The sequence below is a fragment of the Colias philodice genome, chromosome 30 (assembly GCF_061535455.1).
Source record: "Colias philodice isolate Cphi_HAF_F1 chromosome 30, ilColPhil1 Martin Lab GWU primary, whole genome shotgun sequence".
In the NCBI taxonomy this organism is placed as follows: Eukaryota; Metazoa; Arthropoda; class Insecta; order Lepidoptera; family Pieridae; genus Colias; species Colias philodice.
In genome coordinates this window covers 4,104,519-4,124,295 of record NC_143115.1, presented here as the reverse complement: position 1 = coordinate 4,124,295, position 19,777 = coordinate 4,104,519, and the positions used below count along the sequence as shown (strand labels likewise).

Genomic DNA, 19,777 nt, shown 5'->3' with positions numbered 1-19,777 from the left:
TAATCCAAGATACCGTCTATGTGTGTGCTAAATTTCATTGTAATCGGTTCAGTAGTATTTTTGCGTGAAAGAGTAACAAACATACATCCATCCTCACAATCTTTAATATTAGTAGGAAGTGGGATAGGATTTGAAAGCTATAAAAACTTAAAATATCAAAATAAAAAACGTGCTTTATGAATTTTAATACTTTTTAGCTTTAGACTATTTTTTTATTTTTCATTACATGTATCAAGATAAAACAAAAGAATTAATAATAATAAAACAATTGTTTTCCGCAATAATTTACATCTACAATATTTAGAAGAATATTTTTGAGTCTTTGCATCAAAATGTCACGGTCGACGACCATTTGGATTTTTGGATAAGTTATATATATATACATTAATTACAAGTGTATTTAATAACTGTTAATAAATTAAGAAATTTGGTTTGAAGAAAATAATCAAACATAACCTTTTCATTGACCGCCTCCTTGGTACAGTGGTGAGTGGCACAGAGCAAGTAATATAGTAAGAGACGGCACTCAGTACTTGGATTTCGAGCTCACGCACACATATGCATGTATTGGCTAAGGGCGAATCTTATATACCAACATAAGCTCACTTACGTCAAAAATGACACACATTGCTGCCAACATTTAAAAGTTGACGTGCTAGTGATGTCTTTTTGAGTGCATATTATCGATAAAACTTCATATCGATATCGATAAAATTTAGATGCTGGGTAACATCACTACTAGTTCTCATCCTTATTCAAATTTATAGGAAATTAAAAATAAAACACCAACAATGTAGATCAATAAGTTTATTATAATATAATATTTATAATTATATAATAACATTTTTATATACTTAATATTAGAACTCACTATAATAGGCAAAAATGGTTAATTCCATTTGAATTTTGCTGAATATCTTTATTTAGGCATGTAGGACTTAATTCGGTTAACGGCTTAAATATTATGTGAATACAGTTGATTCACATTTTATACTTTTCCTTGAAACATTTTGCGGGATTTCTATTTTAAAATCTCGTTCTAAATTTCGATACCAATAATATATCGTTGCCGTTCGGATCGCCATATTGGAATTGTATATGAAGAAGCCGTTGTTTTCTTTGGACATAATAATATCTCTCCAATTGATTCTACAGCCAGAACATGACGTAATAGAGAAGTTTTCTCATAAATTGTTATGTAATTATTATGTTTTATCTTCCTTATAGAACAGTCATTGGGTACATATTGCAAATATTAAGTCATAAATCAAATAACTATTAAGTACACACAAAGATTTTAACATTGTTTACACATAACACTTTTTCTTCTTTTTTCACTTTTGGCAGAAATACTACAAATTAACAAATTCAATGTACACTTTGATTAACTGAGTAAATAACAAAATCTACGATTTATGAAGAACAAATTTTGTTTAACTTCCACCAAAACAAAATAAAACGCCATTTTGAATTCAAATTAACAAACAACGAATCAACATCAAGACGTTGTCTATGCTTAAGTCTTAACCATTGACAAGAAATTGAAGAAATAAAGAAATAATTTATAAATGTACTAGCTTAAAATAAAAATGTACAAAAATAAGGTTTAAAAAAAAAGAAGAAATAATAATAAATAATTAAAACTAAAATATTAAATCTTATAATATATGATTACATCGGAGAGGCCAACATTAGAAATATTTTTATTTTTTCTAAATGTTGGCATGCCAGACTCGCCCTTAGGTCTTGGAAAAGTGCAAAATAATTTGAACTCTATGTCAATTGAATGAAGTTTAAAATTGCTTGATAATGGAATCCTAACCAAAACGATGTTCTAAGTGTCGACCCACTGGTGAGTGGTGACGCGTGAGCGTAGAACCGAGGGGTCCTGGGTTCGATAATCGATTCCCGGTGGAGACGAAGAAAAAAAATATGTCTCGATCTGGCAGGACAGAGAAGGCCGATCACCTACTTGTCCCTAAAGAAAATCGATCAGTGAAACAGATGTATGCATAATGCTTGTGCCCCTTACCCCACTAGGGGACATGGGACTTCACTTTTAATTTACATTCAAACATAAACCGCGTCACACACGGTGAAGATACTATAATATTTTATCTTAAGATACGGTAATATTTTATATTATAGTATCTTAAGGTATCCGGTATCAGCGTTCTGACCATCATTTTTCTTTTTGTCATTGCGTACTAAGACCCCTGTAGAACCGCCATCCTGTTACAACTGACCCGAAATTTTGTAGGTCATTTGTAACAGGATGGCGGTTCTACAGGGGTCTTAGTACGCAATGACAAAAAGAAAAATGATGGTCAGAACGCTGATACCGGATACCTTATATTACCGTATCTTAAGATAAAATATTATAGATAGTATCTTCACCGTGTGTGACGCGCTTTACGCATTAACAAAAATGTGTTCTAATTGTCTGTCGTTTGACACTTTCCATAACATTTTTATACAGTCAAAGTTCCTTATTCGCGCTTCCTTCATTCGCGGTTTCACTATTCGCGGGTGGAAAAAATGCGACCTAATTTCTATATTCGCGGCCCAAAATTCTTTATTCGCGGAGCAAATCGGTACATCGGTACATACATATATGTATTTACCTAAATAAAAATCAATTGTTATCCTTAGAAAACGCCTGAACTACAACTACGAATTTATGATGTCGACTAAAAAACGAGTAAAAAGTGCTAAGCCATTGACCTAAACCTGAAGATAATACCTAATTAAATGGTAATTAATAATAATGTATGGTCAAAAATTTCAATAAAACTGATTTCTTTATGTATTTGCTTCCTTTTTTCGTCACCTAGGAACGTATCCCCTACAATCCCATACAAATTACCATTCCATATTCACGGTTTCTCTATTCGCGGCACATTTACGGAACCTATTGCCCGCGAATAAAGAACTTTTACTGTATTATTTTGTACTTTATTTTAATGTTAAGTTTTAACCAGATACATAATACTTAAAAATTAGTACTAGTATAGGTAGCGCATGTAGTAGGTATCTACTACTTCTTGGGAACTTACTATCTCGTTGCTAAGTAACTTTCTCGTTTTATTTTAAAAAATTTATTATCGCCATTTTACTTATTAGGTTAAGTACTTTCGATATCAATTTAAAGTTTTTTGATATCTGTAGGTAATAGTTACGGAATAATCGTCTGTGCACACAACGATTACATCCTGTATAATATATCATCTTAAGACCGGAGCGGAGCTCTGCGGGTAAAACCGCGGAGCACTCTTAGTATAATATATGTGGTATTTAAAATACATTAATCCAAATGCTACAGATAGCCATATTACGCTAGCTTGCCAAATAAATATACAAAATACATACACCCACTTAAAAAAATCATTACATCATCCAAAATATAGTTCCGGAAACTGTCCATAAGATTGGATACTGCTACACTTTTGAATAAAGCGGCGAAGATTTTATACACAAATAAAAACTGAACAATATTATTCATAAGTTCACACACACACACACATACATTATATATAAGCACATTTATTTAAGCGTCGAATAGGTTTAAAGTTCTCACACACATATATAAGTACATTTACTAATCTACTAATTACAGGTTTAAAGATCTATCTAGTCAAATCTTAGGAACAAAAAACTCCACTATACTTCAATTTAATGCCTTAGAGCGAGCGCCCACGAGCAACTTAGTTGCCCGGCAACTATTTTGTCTCTGTCGCTGTCTCCTCGCAAAGTTTTGAACGATGCGCTCACGAAAGCGACAGCAACGCAACTTTTTCTTTAAAATTTTCTTCATTTATCAACATGGTTTTCGAAGAGACGGTTGTGGTCTGTGCTCTTGTCCCGCATAGTTCCCATTCCCGTGAGATTTCCGGGATAAAACCTATCCTATGTGTTAATCCAAGTTACTCATACTTTAGCACACATATAGAGATATGTGTGCTAAATTTCATTGTAATCGGTTCAGTAGTTTATGCGTGAAAACTGAAAACCATACATACCTACAAACCTTTCCTCTTTATAATATTAGTATAGATATGTAATCGTAATTGTAAAAAGTAAAGTAGTTTTTATTTAATACTTTTTAGTGTATTTTTCAACACGAATCAAACGAGCCCAAACTCGATAAAGTTGAGTCAATATATTACTAAGTTCCTATGACCACCTTCCGACTCCATCATTAAATCAGCTCTATGTCATAATAATGTTTCATCGTTATCCAATTTACATGCGTATACAAAATTTCAGCTCAATCGGTTACCTGGAAATGAATCAAAGTTACTTGCTACATTTCAATTAAGTCATCGAGACCAGACAAAAATGCTCATAAAATAAAAACTACTGGGCTTATCCGAATAAAATTTATGGGACCAATTCCACACCATTCCGCATCAAAAAATAAAAGAATCACGTAAACCGGTTCAGAAACCTTGGAGTAATTGGTATACATACATACAAAAAATATACCGGCCGAATTGATAACCTCCTCCTTTTTTTGAAGTCGGTTAAAACTACTGTGTACGAGAATAAATACGTTGACATAAATACGTATTATCGCTACGCCGGTTAACGCGGCAACTGGCCGGCGGCCGCCGACAGGCAACATTTTTGTCGCCGTGCGCGCACTTGCATTGAAACCAATAGATAGGGCGACAGTTGCGTCGCGGGCTTGTCTCCGAACCCGCGGACAAAAAAGTCTCCCGGGAGTTGCGTCGCTACGTACGCGCACTTTCATACTAGCCCATGGCTGGAGAGACAAAATAGTTGCGGAGACAAAATTGTTGCGGAGACAAAGTTGCTCGTGCGCGCTCGCTCTTAGTTTTTATAATTAAAGTCTCTAACAAAAAAGTTACAAAATTACTGTGATATATTGCATTGTATCTAACTTGAAAAGTTTTAATGTAACATAAGTGCCAAAATCAGTCAAGATATTAGATTTTTATTACGCCAAGTTTAGTTTTCACATTACGTATCTAAAATTCCATAGCGGCTGTCTGTCCCTATGTATGATGAGAACTACGCATGTCGATGCATTTTTGAAGTGAAACTTTATCGGGGTTGGAAAAAAAATTAGTGTAACATTTTTTCGTTACGCGCCATCTTTTTCTTATCCCTACCACGCGTGATGCGACGTATTTCTGTAAAGTTGCATATAGTAAATTATTTTTTGAAAAATAAGGTCATAAAGAAGTTTCACTTCTTACGTGTACTAGTATACGCACACATTTTATTATAGACTAGATTTCCGCCCGCGGCTTCGCCCGCGTTTGCAAAGGAAAACCTGCATAGTTCCCGTTCCCGTGGGATTTCCGGGATAAAAACTATCCTATGTGTTAATCCAAGTTACCCTCTATATGTGTGCTAAATTTCATTGTAATCGGTTCAGTAGTTTTTACGTGAAAGAGTAACAAACATCCATACATCCATACATCCATACATCCTTACAAACTTTCGCCTTTATAATATATATATATTAGAATATATTAGATAGAGCCACTAACCACTTAGTATAATAGGTACTTATTTAATTAGGTATTAAATAACTACTTCGTTTCTAAGTTACTTATATTAAATTACTTAGTTACAACTCAACCTTATAAAATGTGTTAAATTAATATAAATGTTAAATTAATAGTTAAAAAACGAAGAAACGAATTATTGTATTGCCACCGATCCTTGATAAGTGTACAAAGTTTGAATAAATCTGTCCGTTTAATGGGTCAAAATGGAGTCAGGAGTCGGTTACATACAAACATACAGGTGAAGCTAATAAACGTGTATATTAACACGAAGGACGCAAAAATTTCCATTCCACATTGCAAAAGCCGTTGATATACCGTGATCGAAACGCTTGAAAACCATATTACCACAGTAAACAGTTACAACCAGTAGGGAAACTTCATACAAACGTTCGAAATGGCCCACGCACACAATTAAGCGTGTTTACGAGAATCGTAAGGCGCGTCACACACGGTGAAGATACTATAATATTTTATCTTAAGATACTGTTATATTTTATATTACAGTATCTTAACGCATCCGGTATCAGCGTTCGGACCATCATTTTTCTTTTTGTCATTGCGTACTAAGACTCCTGTAGAACCGCCATCCTGTTACAAATGACCCACAAAATTTCGCGTCATTGTATGAAGTTTCCCTACTGGTTGTATCTCTATATCGTGATATGATAAAGTTTAAAGATATCTTAAAATCTTCCGTTGGGAAACACCGTTCAAATTAACTTCGATTATTTTTTATTCGTATATCATTTTTATGTTTTTGTCGGATTCCGTGTGATTATGTTTTTTTCGACTAATCTTCCATCAGTATTTTAAGTTATGGTCTTTTAAATGGATTCTTTATTGGACTTTTCAAACTCAAACATTTATTTATTGAATAAGACTTCTTCTAGAAGCATTTATGAATCGTCATATATAAATATAGTTTTACCATTTACCATTAATCACACATTTTGAATTTACATAATAATCGTCCGTCTTCACAATGAGCAGCGTTGGGCAAGTAGAGGCAGTCACGATAGTGTAGAGCCTAAATGTCTATGATCGGCCGTCTTTGTAGTTAGTATCGGTGGTAAATGTTAAAAATATGTAATGACGATTCGAAAGTGCTTCTAGAAGAAGTCTAATTGAATAAATAAATGTTTGAGTTTATTTGAGTTTAGACGTTTATTCATAATCGTCGTAATGGCGGCAAATATCGATATCTATCTGAGTAGTAACCATAAAGTTTTATTTCCTGAAGAGGTTGTGGGGTTTAGAATTATATTCAGACTTATAGATTCAAAAATATAAAACATTGAGTAATAATATGTACATATCATTTACTAGGCTGTGCCTCGCGGTTTTACCCGCATTGCTCCGCTCCTATTGGTCTTAGTGTGATGATATATAGGCCTTCCTCGATAAACGGGCTATCTATAACACCGAAAGAATTTTTCAAATCGGACCAGTAGTTCCTGAGATTAGCGCGTTCAAACAAACAAACAAACAAACTCTTCAGCTTTATAATATTAGTATAGATAATATTAGTATAGATACGCTAATGACGATAAACATAACCTTTTCTCTCAAGCAATTGATTGCTAAAAAACTAAATCTGACAGTTCCATATAATTTATAAGCGCTCAAACATAAACAAATATTAATTTTAAGTATTTGCGAAAAAAACTTGTTTCTTTTATAAGTAATAAAAAGTCGTTTGGAACTGACCTAAGACAACCTTTTATTATATACGGCCTATAAAAACCAACTATTTATTTAAATTTCAAAAACGTAATTAACTTTAATATTTGCAAATCAAAAGAGAATTAATTAATTTAATATGATAATTACATATTTAAACGGTTTTATTTGCAGTTTTTTTTCGTTTTTTTTTATTAAAAATGTCTCATCAATTTTGAAGAAAGCATAATCTAATATTATATTCTACCTACTACATATATTTCTTTGAAATAAAAAATTTTTTTTACTAGCTTTGCTCCGCGGTTTTACCCGCAGTGCTTCGCTCCTGTTGGTCTTAGCGAGATGATATATAACCTAACCTATGATATATAGCCTTCCTCGATAAATGGGCTATCAAACACCGAAAGAATTTTTCAAATCGGACCAGTAGTTCCCGAGATTAGCGCGTTCAAACAAACAAACAAACTCTTCAGCTTTATAATATTAGTCTAAATAAGATTTTGAGATTGACTTACAGAAGAAAGAAGTATTTGTAGTTTTTTACTTTTAAATATCTCATTTCTACAAATATATTTTAAGAAAAAAGCGTGATTTTTACGTCAAAACAGCTGACTGGATTAGTATGAATTTCCGTCACAGAGATAGTTTAAATTCTTTCTCAGAATATAAGCTTTTTATCAGATAACGCGAGCTCATGAATCCAGTTACTAAATTAATTCACATACAAATATAATTAAATATAGATAAGTACATGGAATTGTTCTAACACGATGGAAACAAGATAATTTTTTATGACCAAAAAATAAAATAATTAGCGTAAAAATAAGTTAGTAATGTTAATTTTGATTGACCTTGATTACAGTTCAGACTTCAGAATTATTTTTTATTGAAAATATCGCATTTATTTTTTATCGGTATTTCGCAAATGGTGTAGCAAATATGGTCAGTCAGTACTTTCGTAATGTGTCCTTTTTTTATCAAAAACATGCAATATTGAACAGTGATAACCGATTTTAATTATATAGTCGAAAGTTCGAGACTAACAGAGCGTAAAAAACAATTTTTCAGTTCATAACATTATCAACAATGCTCTAATCGTTGAATAATTAATATGGTTTAAAAAACTATTAAGTACTTTTATACTTTAATAATAACACGCTTAAACTCATGAAATTATTGTATTGTCACCGATCCTTGATAAGTGTACAAAGTATAAGCACGTATAAGTAATACGTATACAGTAATTTGAATGCCATAAAACAAAAAATATCAATTTCAAGTGTACAAAGTTTGAATTGAAAATTTAAAGTCAAAATTGAGTCTAAATGTTACATACAAGCATACAGGTGAAGCTTATAAAAGCGTATTAAAAACATAGTTCGGAATGTGATGTTTGCGAACAAAATAGTTCGACGCCATGTGACATCTGCCCGCACTTGGCCAGCGTGGTAGATAGTGGCCATCTAGGAAGCCTGTGTCCCAAAGTGGGAACATAATATAATATGGGCTGACAATGCAATGTACAAAAGAATTTAATTTTAAAAATTCGATTGTCGAGGCAGATTCACGTGTGGCCGAGAGGCCTTGCCCCGGTATGGCAAAAACACGTGCGTTCTAATCCCGCCTCGTGATCGAATTTTTTCTATCCTTTAAAAAAATTTCATTTATAAACCCTTTGAATGCTATAAAATATTAAAGATACATAATTTTAAAACCTAGGTTCTAAGTTCTTCCATGATATTATTAGCTATAGCAATATTCTGAAATCTGTAATCATAGTTTTAGAATTATAGATCCATCTAGGTTTTACCATGATTCTAGGCTTTAGTTAAATATCAATAGGTAATATAATTAAATATCAGATTTAAACAATGTGGGGGAAAAAAGGTAGGTTAGGTTAAAAACTATTAGGTGTATTACATAGAGATAATTAAAATCAATGTATAGAAAAACATAATCTATTACTTCGATTTTGAAAATTGGGTAATAATTACTTTGGAATGGAAGCAATTTCATTCATCAATACCTACAGATTTATCATTTGCCGGTTCTTCTCCATAGATACTGCTTTCCAAATCGGTGGTAAATGTTAAAAATATGTTATGGCGATTCAAAAGTGCTTCTAGAAGAAGTCTGAATAAATAAATGTTTGAGGTTGAGTTTGAAAAAAATTAATTAGTTAATTGCAATTAATCTGCAATAGCATCTTCTACATTACTTTAGCCATTTTTGAGCGACATGGTAACAAACAATCTAAAAATAATCATTACATAATAATTAATACCATAAGAATAAAAAGCCAATTAAAATACATTGCCCCTAAATAAATATACATTAAGGTGTCAATCAAATTATACATAATTAGACCATACAAAAATATAAGATGAAAAATTTCCTCTAACCTTGAGAAATCTGCTAATGGCTTAACCTTAATGATGACCCCTTTTTGCTTTTAATAAAATCGTATTGACATAACATACATTTCATTATTCTGAAAAAAATTTACCTTATAGTGAATATATATTAAAAACATACATATAAATATGTGTAAATTAATGATCGTCTTATTATATTACTAGCTATGCCCCGCGGTTTCACCCGCGTGGCTCCGTTCCTGTTGGCCTTAGCGTGATGATATTTAGCCTACAGGCTATATAGGCCTTCCTGGTCAAATGGGCTACCTAACACCGAAATAATTTTTCAAATCAGACCAGTAGTTCCTGAGGATACCGCGATCAAACAAACAAACAAAAATACTCTTCAGCTGTATAATATTAGTATAGACATAATATTATCTTGCTTTCAGTCTGATGCTTCGACTACATTAAGTACCATTAAAACAAGGCTCCTGTTCCTATTGGTATTAAAATAAAACACATACACTACAAAAAGACGTTTATTTGTACAACAAATATAAATCTTAACGTCGACATTATACTAAACGTAATTTAATTCAAACAGCACTTGGGTTACATAACTATCTGTTCACTTTTTTATTTAAAAATGGCACATCGAACAACTTCCTATTCAAAATCATATTTTCTGCATCCTCAAAAGTCTGTGGCATAACCCTACCAGCCGTTTCTGGTACGGGTAAAGAACATACCACTCCTACTAATGCTATCACCCCTATTATTGCTAAGGGCAACCATGGTATGAAGTTCCGTAGGTATACTATATACGGAGATATAACTGTAGCTAAATACCCACATATATGTACCACACTCGCTGCTGTTCCTCGCACTCCTGTTGGCATGATCTCCGCACACCATTGCATAGCTGAATTAGTTGACATGTTAGCAGCAAATCTAGCTGCTATTGCACAAAGAACTGATGGCAGACCACCGCCTATAAAAATCATAACGATACAAAAAACAGCGCACACTGAGAGCGTTATTTCTGACATTAATTTACGACCGGTTAGATCTAAAACAAATGACACTATTATAAGCGATGGTAATTCGGTAAAGGAAATAAGAGTAAATGATAGGAAAAAGTCGAAACCCAACGAGCCTATGCTTCGGACGAGCGAATCGAACACTATAGCACAGCACATGTACATTAAACACATACAGATAAATACTTTTCTAGTTAATGGACGCTTAAAAACTTCCACGAAACTGCAGCTGTCGTCATCCTTCTTATTTTTCATTGACAGTTGGAAATCCTCAATCAATTCAGGCGGAATAGTTTTACCGTTTGTTTTTGCTATTTTCTTTACTTTTCCAATAGCGTCGTCCACTCGATTTTTGGATAATAACCAACGTGGACTCTCTGGTAATATGAATGGAGCAAACGCACAGAATGCCATTGGGATACTCGACACTAAACTGAATATTTTCCAGTTGTTACAAGCCAATGCAATCCATGGTATCACAGTTGCACCCAACGTTAAGAAAATTGCGTACGGTACATTTGTTATTATTGTCCTATACTTCGGAGACACGTATTCCAATACTATAAGGTATGCCATCATTATACAAGTGTCATAACTCATGCCCATAATGAATCGGCAAACAGAAAATACAACAATATCCGAAGCATAAATTGAGACAATGCTGGCGAAGCATCCGATCATGTTACTCACTGTGACGGCAGGTATTCGTCCAAATCTGTCAGAAATCCAGCCAATAATGAACCCTCCTACTATGGACCCAAGGAAGAAAACAGACTGCGCGGTCGCTTGATAGCTGTTCCTATCACAGAACCAACCAAGATCACTGGTGATAGTCGGGTATGGGATTTCTGTTTTGTTGTACTCCCAGCCGTATTGGCACGGTTGAACACCCCATGTTTCGTTCGGATGTTGTCCAGTTAACAAGACCTCTGTCCAATTAGCTATATAGGCGGAACATTGCGAATATCCAAAGCGACTGTTTTCATCTGATGGTACAGCCAAGGTTCGTCTTTCAATGGCCGTTAAGTTCTCCAACTCTGGTATCCAACACCAATGGTTCGGTGACGCTTCAGTGATGAATAGCTGACCGAAATAAACACATACATCAGCCAGATAAAAGGGACCGCTTATAAAGAATAAATACCACTGGTATTTGCCAAATTTACCAGCAGACGATAGCAGATCGTCATAATCAACCTCTTGATTGGCATTTGAACTTTTGCAGTCTGTCATTTTATCGATATCGATGTTCCGCTTGTGGTCTATTTGCTATTTTGTTCGTGTTAAAATGTAGAAGAATTACATTATGTATAATACGTCCTATCTTTAGGAACTACGTTAAGGCTTTTCGCTTACGCCTCTTATAGTGAGATTTATCACTTGTGCAAATAAAGTAAAATCATAGGTGTTTATGGCGCTTATAAAAGCATTAAACACAGGTGGATAAACAACTATTTTATTGATGATGTAATATTCGTCTCCCGGCAGTCAGTTCAGTTACTATGGTTGTTATCTAAAGCTATTTTTATCTAATTACTGTCGTTTTAATTATATGAGATATCATCTATATAGATAAGACCAGATTCATCATCTTTTATGAAATTTTCGTATCTCTTTTGCAATCTAATACCTCCGAAGTAGCTTAACCGATTTTTATTTGTTTTCAGTAGTTCTGACTTCTGAGGTTGTGAAGTATATTTACTGCTTAGTGTTTAGGGTGTACTGGTAATACAAATTTTTGCCGGTAGGCGGTAAGTGAGATTTTCTGTATATCAAATACTACTTGTTCAGTCGTTTTTAAGATTTTATTTAGGTCTAAGTCCTGACTCCTGATCTACGAATTAGTAATTTGCGTCTTGCAAGTCAATGTATTCTACTATTATAGAATCTGCTTTTGCTTTCAATTTATACCATACTAGTTGATCGACTTGGTCTACTATCTTTCTTCTCTTCTCTTATTGGTCGTAATGTAAGCTATAGTCTAACTATATCTTTCATTGATAAATGCAGTATCCAAAGATTTTTTTAAATTCGAACCAGTAATCGCCTGTTGTACCTACTGCTTTTGTGTTTAAATTTATTTACTAGATTTCCGCCCACAGTTCGCCCGCGTTTTCAAAGAAAAACCCCCATAGAACCCGTTCCCGTTTCCGGGTTAAAACCTATTCTATGTGTTAATCCAAGTGACCCTCTATATTTAGTACTAGCTTCCGCCCGCGACTCCGTCCGCGCGGATGTCGGTCTTCGCGTGGATGGTTTATTTCTCCATTAACTCTGACAATGACATCTTATTAATATCTATTGGACCCAAATACGGCTAGGCCTATAATAATACGCAACGTGTGTTCGCTGTTCTACAGAACAACGTCTATGGATAAAACTGAAAAATTAAGATAATTTTTTTTCTACGTATTTTTCCAGGATAAAAAGTATCCTATTTTACGCCCAGGATAATAAGGTATAATTATACCAAGTTTCATCGAAATCGAACAGTTAGTTTTCACGTGATGTCTTCACATACAGACAGACAGACAAAAATTTTTTTAATCACATATTTGGGTTTGATATCGATCCAGTAACACCCCCTGCTATTTATTTTTTCAATATTTTCAATGTACAGAATTGACCCTTCTACAGATTTATTATATGTATAGATACATGTACATACACACAAACTTTCGCATTTATAATAATATTAGGAAGGATATGTTCACTTATTGTGTTTCTTTGTGTATAATAAGTATAAGGTATGCTATTATTATCAGTTCTTGAGAACAGCGCGTTCAAACAAACAAAATCTTAACCTTTACGATACTTTAAAACTACTATGGTACCTATTAATATTTGAAATAATTCTGTTCCGTTCCGTATTCACTTACCCAAATTCTTTTCCCTATCCTTATCAATACTAATAATAAAATGTCAAATAAAAGTTATCTAAAATTATGTCACTATGCCACTGTACCGTTTTGGATAAAATTTGGAACCTTAAACTAGTTGAGAAATCCATTTTGCCTTATTTAATAACTAGCTGCGCTCCGCGGTTTCACCCGCGTGTCTCCGCTTCTGTTGGTCTTAGCGTGATGATACCGTCTTCCTCGATAAATAAGCTATTCAACACCGAAAGAATTTTTCAAATCGGACCAGTAGTTCTTGAGATTAGCGCGTTTAAACAAACAAACTCTTCAGCTTTATAAAATTAGTATAGATAATAGTCATAAAGAAAAAAAATGTATCGAATAACTTCATATTATATTAATTAAATGACTTACAATTGCAAAACACTGCAATTGGCAGAGGAGTAGTTAAAAGCCTTGTCCAGTTTAACGTTTTAACTTATTTTTCGTATAACTAGACTCGCGCCTTGGCTTAGCAAAGGTTGACCCGAAATCATACGAAAACGAAGTATAACCTATATCACTAAGGCGTAGGTTTCACTGTAAAAATATTTCAAAACCATTTGAATAGCTTTCGAGTTTATCCATTAAAAATATAGTTAGGTATCGTTAAAGAAAAAAAAACATCGGAATGTATAAAATAAAACCGGCCAAGTGCGAGTCGGGCTCGCGCACAAAGGGTTCCGTAGCAGCAAATATAATAAATTACAGTTAAATCAACCTATCTCAAAAACTATAAGAGATACTTTGATCAAACCAAAAATCGTTGAAAGAGTTAATTAGCATGCATCACCTCTATTTTTTTTAGAATTTTATACCCCGTAGTTATAAAAATAGAGGGGGGGGGACATACTTTTTACGACTTTGAGAGCTGATATCTCAAAAACCGTTCACTTTAAGAAAAATGTTTTTTAGAAAACTTTATATCATTTTAAAAGACCTTTCCATTGATACCCCACACGGGTATGTACATCGAAAAAAAAAATTTCATCCCTCAGTTACATGTATGGGGGGCCCCACCCCCAATTCTTTTTTTTACTATTTAGTGTCATATTTTTGTAGCGGTTCATACAACACATATTCCCATCAAATTTCATCACTGTAGTACTTATAGTTTCCGAGTAAATCGGCTGTGACAGACGGACAGACGGACAGACGGACAGACGGACATGACGAAACTATAAGGGTTCCGTTTTTGCCATTTTGGCTACGGAACCCTAAAAAGATAAAATAGAAGATAATATAGTAACTTTATTTGAATCTTTTAGATCCTGTCACTTATAATTATTCAAACTAATGCAACGTCTTTATCAATTGCTCATAGTTCGCTTCCCTCACTTATATCGGATTCTAGTTTCATAGTAATAAAACAAGTTTTTATAAACACATAATTTTTTATTGTATTAAAATAAAACACACCAACTTCCACAGTACATTTATTTATTACAATCTAACCTAAATCCTAATTATAATCCACGTCACATCAACTAACGTCAAAAAAACGTCAAAAAAAACGTAAACGTCATTTTATTTGCGTTATATACTTCTTATTTACTATTTATCTATGCGTTCAGTCTTTTCTTTAAAAATGGCACTTCGAACAACTTTGCATTCAAAATCATATATTCTGCATCCTCAAATGTCTGCGGCATCTCCTTACCCGCTGTTTCAGGCACTGGCAAAGAAAATAACATACCCAAAATAGCAATCACCCCTATTATTGCTAAGGGCAACCACGGTACGAAGTTCCCTAGATATACTATGTACGGAGATATAACTGTAGCTAAATACCCACATATATGCACCACACTCGCTGCTGTTCCTCGCACTCCTGTTGGCATGATCTCCGCACACCATTGCATAGCTGCATTAGTTGATATGTTAACAGCAAACCTAGCTGCTATTGCACAAAGCACTGATGGTAGACCTCCACCTATAAAAGTCATAACGATACAAAAAACAGCGCACACGAAGAGCGTTACCACTGATATTAATTTACGACCAGACAGATCTAAACAAAAGGCCACTATTATAAGTGATGGTAGCTCGGTAAAGGAAACTAGAGTAAATGATAGGAAAAAGTCGAAACTCAATGAGCCTACGCTTCGGAAGAGCGCATCGAATACAATAGAACAACACATGTACAATAAACACATACAGATAAACACTTTTCTGGTCAACGGTCGCTTAAAAACTTCCAAAAAACTGGAGCTGTCGTCATCCTTCTGATTTTTCACTGACAATTTGAAATCTTCAATCAATTCGGCCGGGATAGTTTTACCGTTTATTTTTGCTATTTTCTGCACTTTTCTAATAGCATCGTCCACTCGATTTTTGGATAATAACCAACGTGGACTCTCTGGTAATATGAATGGAGCAAACATACAGAATGCCATCGGGATACTCGTCACTACACAAAATATTTTCCAATCGTTACAAACCAAAGCAATCCAAGGTATCGCCGTCGAGCCCAATGTAAAGAAAATTGCAAATGGTACATTTGTTATTATTGTCCTAAACTTCGGAGACACGTATTCCAATACTATAAGGTATGCCATCATCATACAAGAATCAAAACACATGCCCATAATGAATCGGCAAACAGAAAACACAATAATATCTGTAGCAAAAATCGAGACAATATTGCCGATGCATCCGATCATGTTACTCACTGTGACGGCAGGTATTCGTCCAAATCTGTCAGAAATCCAGCCAATAATGAACCCTCCTACTATGGACCCAAGGTAGAAAATAGACTGTGCGGTTGCTTGATAGCTGTTCTTATCACAGAACCAACCAAGATCACTGGTTATAGTCGGATACGGGATCTCTGTTTTGTTGTACTCCCAGCCGTATAGGCACGATTGAACGCTCCATGTTTCGTTAGGATATTGACCACTTTTTAAGACCTCTGTCCAGTTAGCGTTATAAGCAGAACATTGTGAATATCCAAAGCGACTGTTGCCATCTGACGGTATAGCCAAAGTACGTCTTTCGATGGCCGTTAAGTTCTCCAACTCTGGAATCCAACACCAATGGTTCGGTGACGCTTCAGTGATGAATAGTTGAGCGAAAAATGCTGTCACATCAGCCAGATAAAAGGGGCCGCTTATTAAAAATAAGTACCACTGGTATTTGCCAAAAGTACCAGCAGAAGATAACAGATCGTCATAATCAACCTCACGAGATGCACTGGAGCTTTTGCGAACTGTCATTTTCTCGATGTTTTGTCGTTTTTCGTCTATCGGTTATTTTGATAGCGTATTTTAGAAATATCGTAGCAGCATCATAATATGCCTTGTCCATATGAACCACATTAAGACTTGTTGTCCCCGTTATCGTGAACTACGCCTCTTATAGTGTGATATTTATCTCTCGTGCATGCAAATAGTATAAAACCATTGGTTTATATACCACATATTAAAGTATTAAATGCAAGTGCTTACTCACTATGTAGCTATTTGTGATGATGTGATTTTGTTTCCCCAGCAGTTCATTCCTGTGGTTGTTATCTATGGTTATTTTTATCTATATAACTAGTGTCGTTTAAATTGAGATATTTCGGATACCATTACAGAATTTGATGTTTAGATTATGGTAAGTCTCAGCTTACTGATTTTGACGATATCTATACTAATATTATAAAGAGGAAAGGTTTGTATGTATGAATGTATGTATGGTTTTCACGCATAAACTACTGGACCGATTTTGATGAAATTTGGCACAGACAATCTTTAGACCCTGAGAAAGAACATAGGCTACCTTTTATTGCGAAATATGTACCACGGGCGAAGCCGGGGCGGACCGCTAGTCTTAAATATTTATATTCGGTTTATCTCAGAATAGAACGTAAACATTGACGTATTATAAACTACAGCTGTACTCACGATCCTGCTCAAAAATCGTCCGAATCAAATGTCTGCTACGCGTATTAGGCAGAGTTTTCGATGTGCGATACAACAGATTTACAACTTTCCTGCCACGAAATAAGGTGTTATTTTAATTAAAGTTCATTTCTGTTTGAAAAGTTATCGACGACCTTTTTGCAATTGTGAGTCTTGTTGTACGTCAATGATCTTAAAGTATACCTATTCCATTTTGCTGCGTAATTAGGGTGTACTGGCAAAATTTACCAGATTATTAGAAGTAGAAATATTTAACCAAAGGATAAATAGCATATACTTAGTGAAAATTACTAAAGCATAATGGTTAAATCGCTAATTTTAGTGTTTTACAACTTTATTAGGGTTAAAGTCCAAGATCTAAAGAACTAGGCCCTGATCTACGAACTAATAATTTGTGTCTCGAAGGTCAATATTCTACCATATAATCTGTTTTGATATTATCATAGTTATATAGGTAATACCTATGCTATTTAATTGAAAGAATGGAATATTCTAGTGTCATTCTAAATGTATGTTTTAATGAATGGAAGCATATATTGATATTTTGATAATTAACATAACTATTGAAATTATGACTGAACTAAAATTCTAAGAGCTTTCTATTATTATAAAGTTGAAGTCCTATATATACTATTTTCGAATAAACAAAGAAGACCATGCACTTTTTCCCTAGTTAATAGTTAGCTAATCATTCTACCAATCAGACCATCATATTATAATTATCCATACTTGATACTAATATTACAAGGCTGAAGAGTGTGTTTGTTTGCTTGCTTGATTGCGCTAATCTCCGGAACCACGGGTCTGATTTCAAAATTATTATTCAAGATATATTTCATACTACGCTCTGCTTCTATTAGTCGATAAAAACATCGACTAATAGGAGCGGATCAATGTGGGTAAAACCGCGGAGCAGTTAGCTACTAAATATAAAGCAAGAAATTCCCACCAAGGGGTCATCGTATTACATAAAATGCAACAAGCCTTGTACAATGTACATATTGTATGACCTCAAAAACGTTTTTAAGGTCGCTTCCGTCGGCTAGGCCTAACGATATCGCGAATTTGGTTTCCGGCACGGTTATTTATTAAAAAAATATTAATTAAGAAATTCTTTGTGTGAAGGGTTGTTAAGTGTTAATTAACACCTTAAAATGATTCTGAAACTTGATAAAACCCATGTCTTAAGTTTTTGTAGAAGCTTCGATTGTTTGAGACTAACAAGGACTAACGTTAGCGTCCAAGATGTGAGGTCCAAGAAGTGCTTTTCTTTTGTATCTACTGTGTTCTGCAGCGCAGCGACTCGTACGATATTATTCAACGCTAGCCCTGCGGTTTTACCCGCATTGTTCCGCTCCTGTTGGTCTTAACGTGATGATATATAGCCTATAGCATTCCTCGACAAATGGGCTATCTAACACCGAAGGAATTTTTCAAATCGGACCAGTAGTTCCTTAGATTAGCGCGTTCAAACAAACAACCTCACAAATATCTATAGTCTACCATAGATCTAGATAACAAAATTGACATAGCATCTCATCTGGGTTTTTTTAAACGACAATCATGAGGAACATGATGTTTGTTTGTGTTAGATAAAGTGAATTATACTTAATCACATAATGTATTTACACTATATTTAAAAAAACAGAGACTTGGTGACACTCTTATATGAATCTTGTGGTTTATCCGATAATACAGACTAAAAAGATTTATATTGTAAACTAGCGGTCTGCCCCGGCTTCGCCCGTGGTACATATTTCGCAATAAAAGGTAGCCTATGTCCTTTCTCAGGGTCTGAAGATTGTCTGTGCCAAGTTTCATCAAAATCGGTTGAGAGGTTTAAGCGGGAAAGCGTAACAGACAGACAGAGTTACTTTCGCATTTATAATATTACTAGCGGTCCGCCCCGGCTTCGCCCGTGGTACATGTTTACGTTTTCTCTACATAAAAACCATCCTCGTACTTCAAGGAATATAATAAAAAAAGAATTATCGAAATCGGTTCAGCCGTTCTCGAGTTATGCGCTTACCAACACATTTTGCGATTCATTTTTATATATAAGATTAAGTAGGGATAGAAAATATGATCATCTTACAAAAAGACAAATTATCTACATTAATCTTCAAAAGGTTATATAGTTCATTTGCCTTCAAACTTACTAAAATACTAAAGACATTCTAAAATATTAGTAGAGAAAAATTTTATCAATTAAAGCGTGCATTATATTCATGCTATTTGCCCTTACTCTATGATCTATTTAAAAACCGCATCGAAATCCGTTGCATAGTTTTAAAGATTTAGACATAGGGACAGACGGGAAGCGACTTAAGCCGGCTACTCGTGTACCTGCCGCAGGGG

General features: G+C 34.3%; 3 protein-coding genes across 5 annotated transcripts in view; 1 reads left to right on the top strand and 2 right to left on the bottom strand.

Annotated features, from left to right (window-relative positions):
• LOC149475490 (scavenger receptor class B member 1-like) overlaps positions 1 to 19,777 on the top strand; it is an 89,484-nt gene that overhangs the window by 47,415 nt on the left and 22,292 nt on the right. The window lies entirely within an intron of this gene.
• Positions 10,103 to 11,939, bottom strand: LOC149475492 (carcinine transporter-like). The gene has a single exon (XM_089713235.1). It carries the CDS (start codon positions 11,848 to 11,850, stop codon positions 10,198 to 10,200), a length of 1,653 nt encoding a protein of 550 aa, XP_089569361.1. The 5' UTR covers positions 11,851 to 11,939; the 3' UTR covers positions 10,103 to 10,197.
• On the bottom strand, positions 15,026 to 16,820 carry LOC149475491 (carcinine transporter-like). Its single transcript, XM_089713234.1, has one exon. The coding sequence runs from the start codon at positions 16,727 to 16,729 to the stop codon at positions 15,077 to 15,079; it is 1,653 nt and encodes a 550-aa protein (XP_089569360.1). The 5' UTR covers positions 16,730 to 16,820; the 3' UTR covers positions 15,026 to 15,076.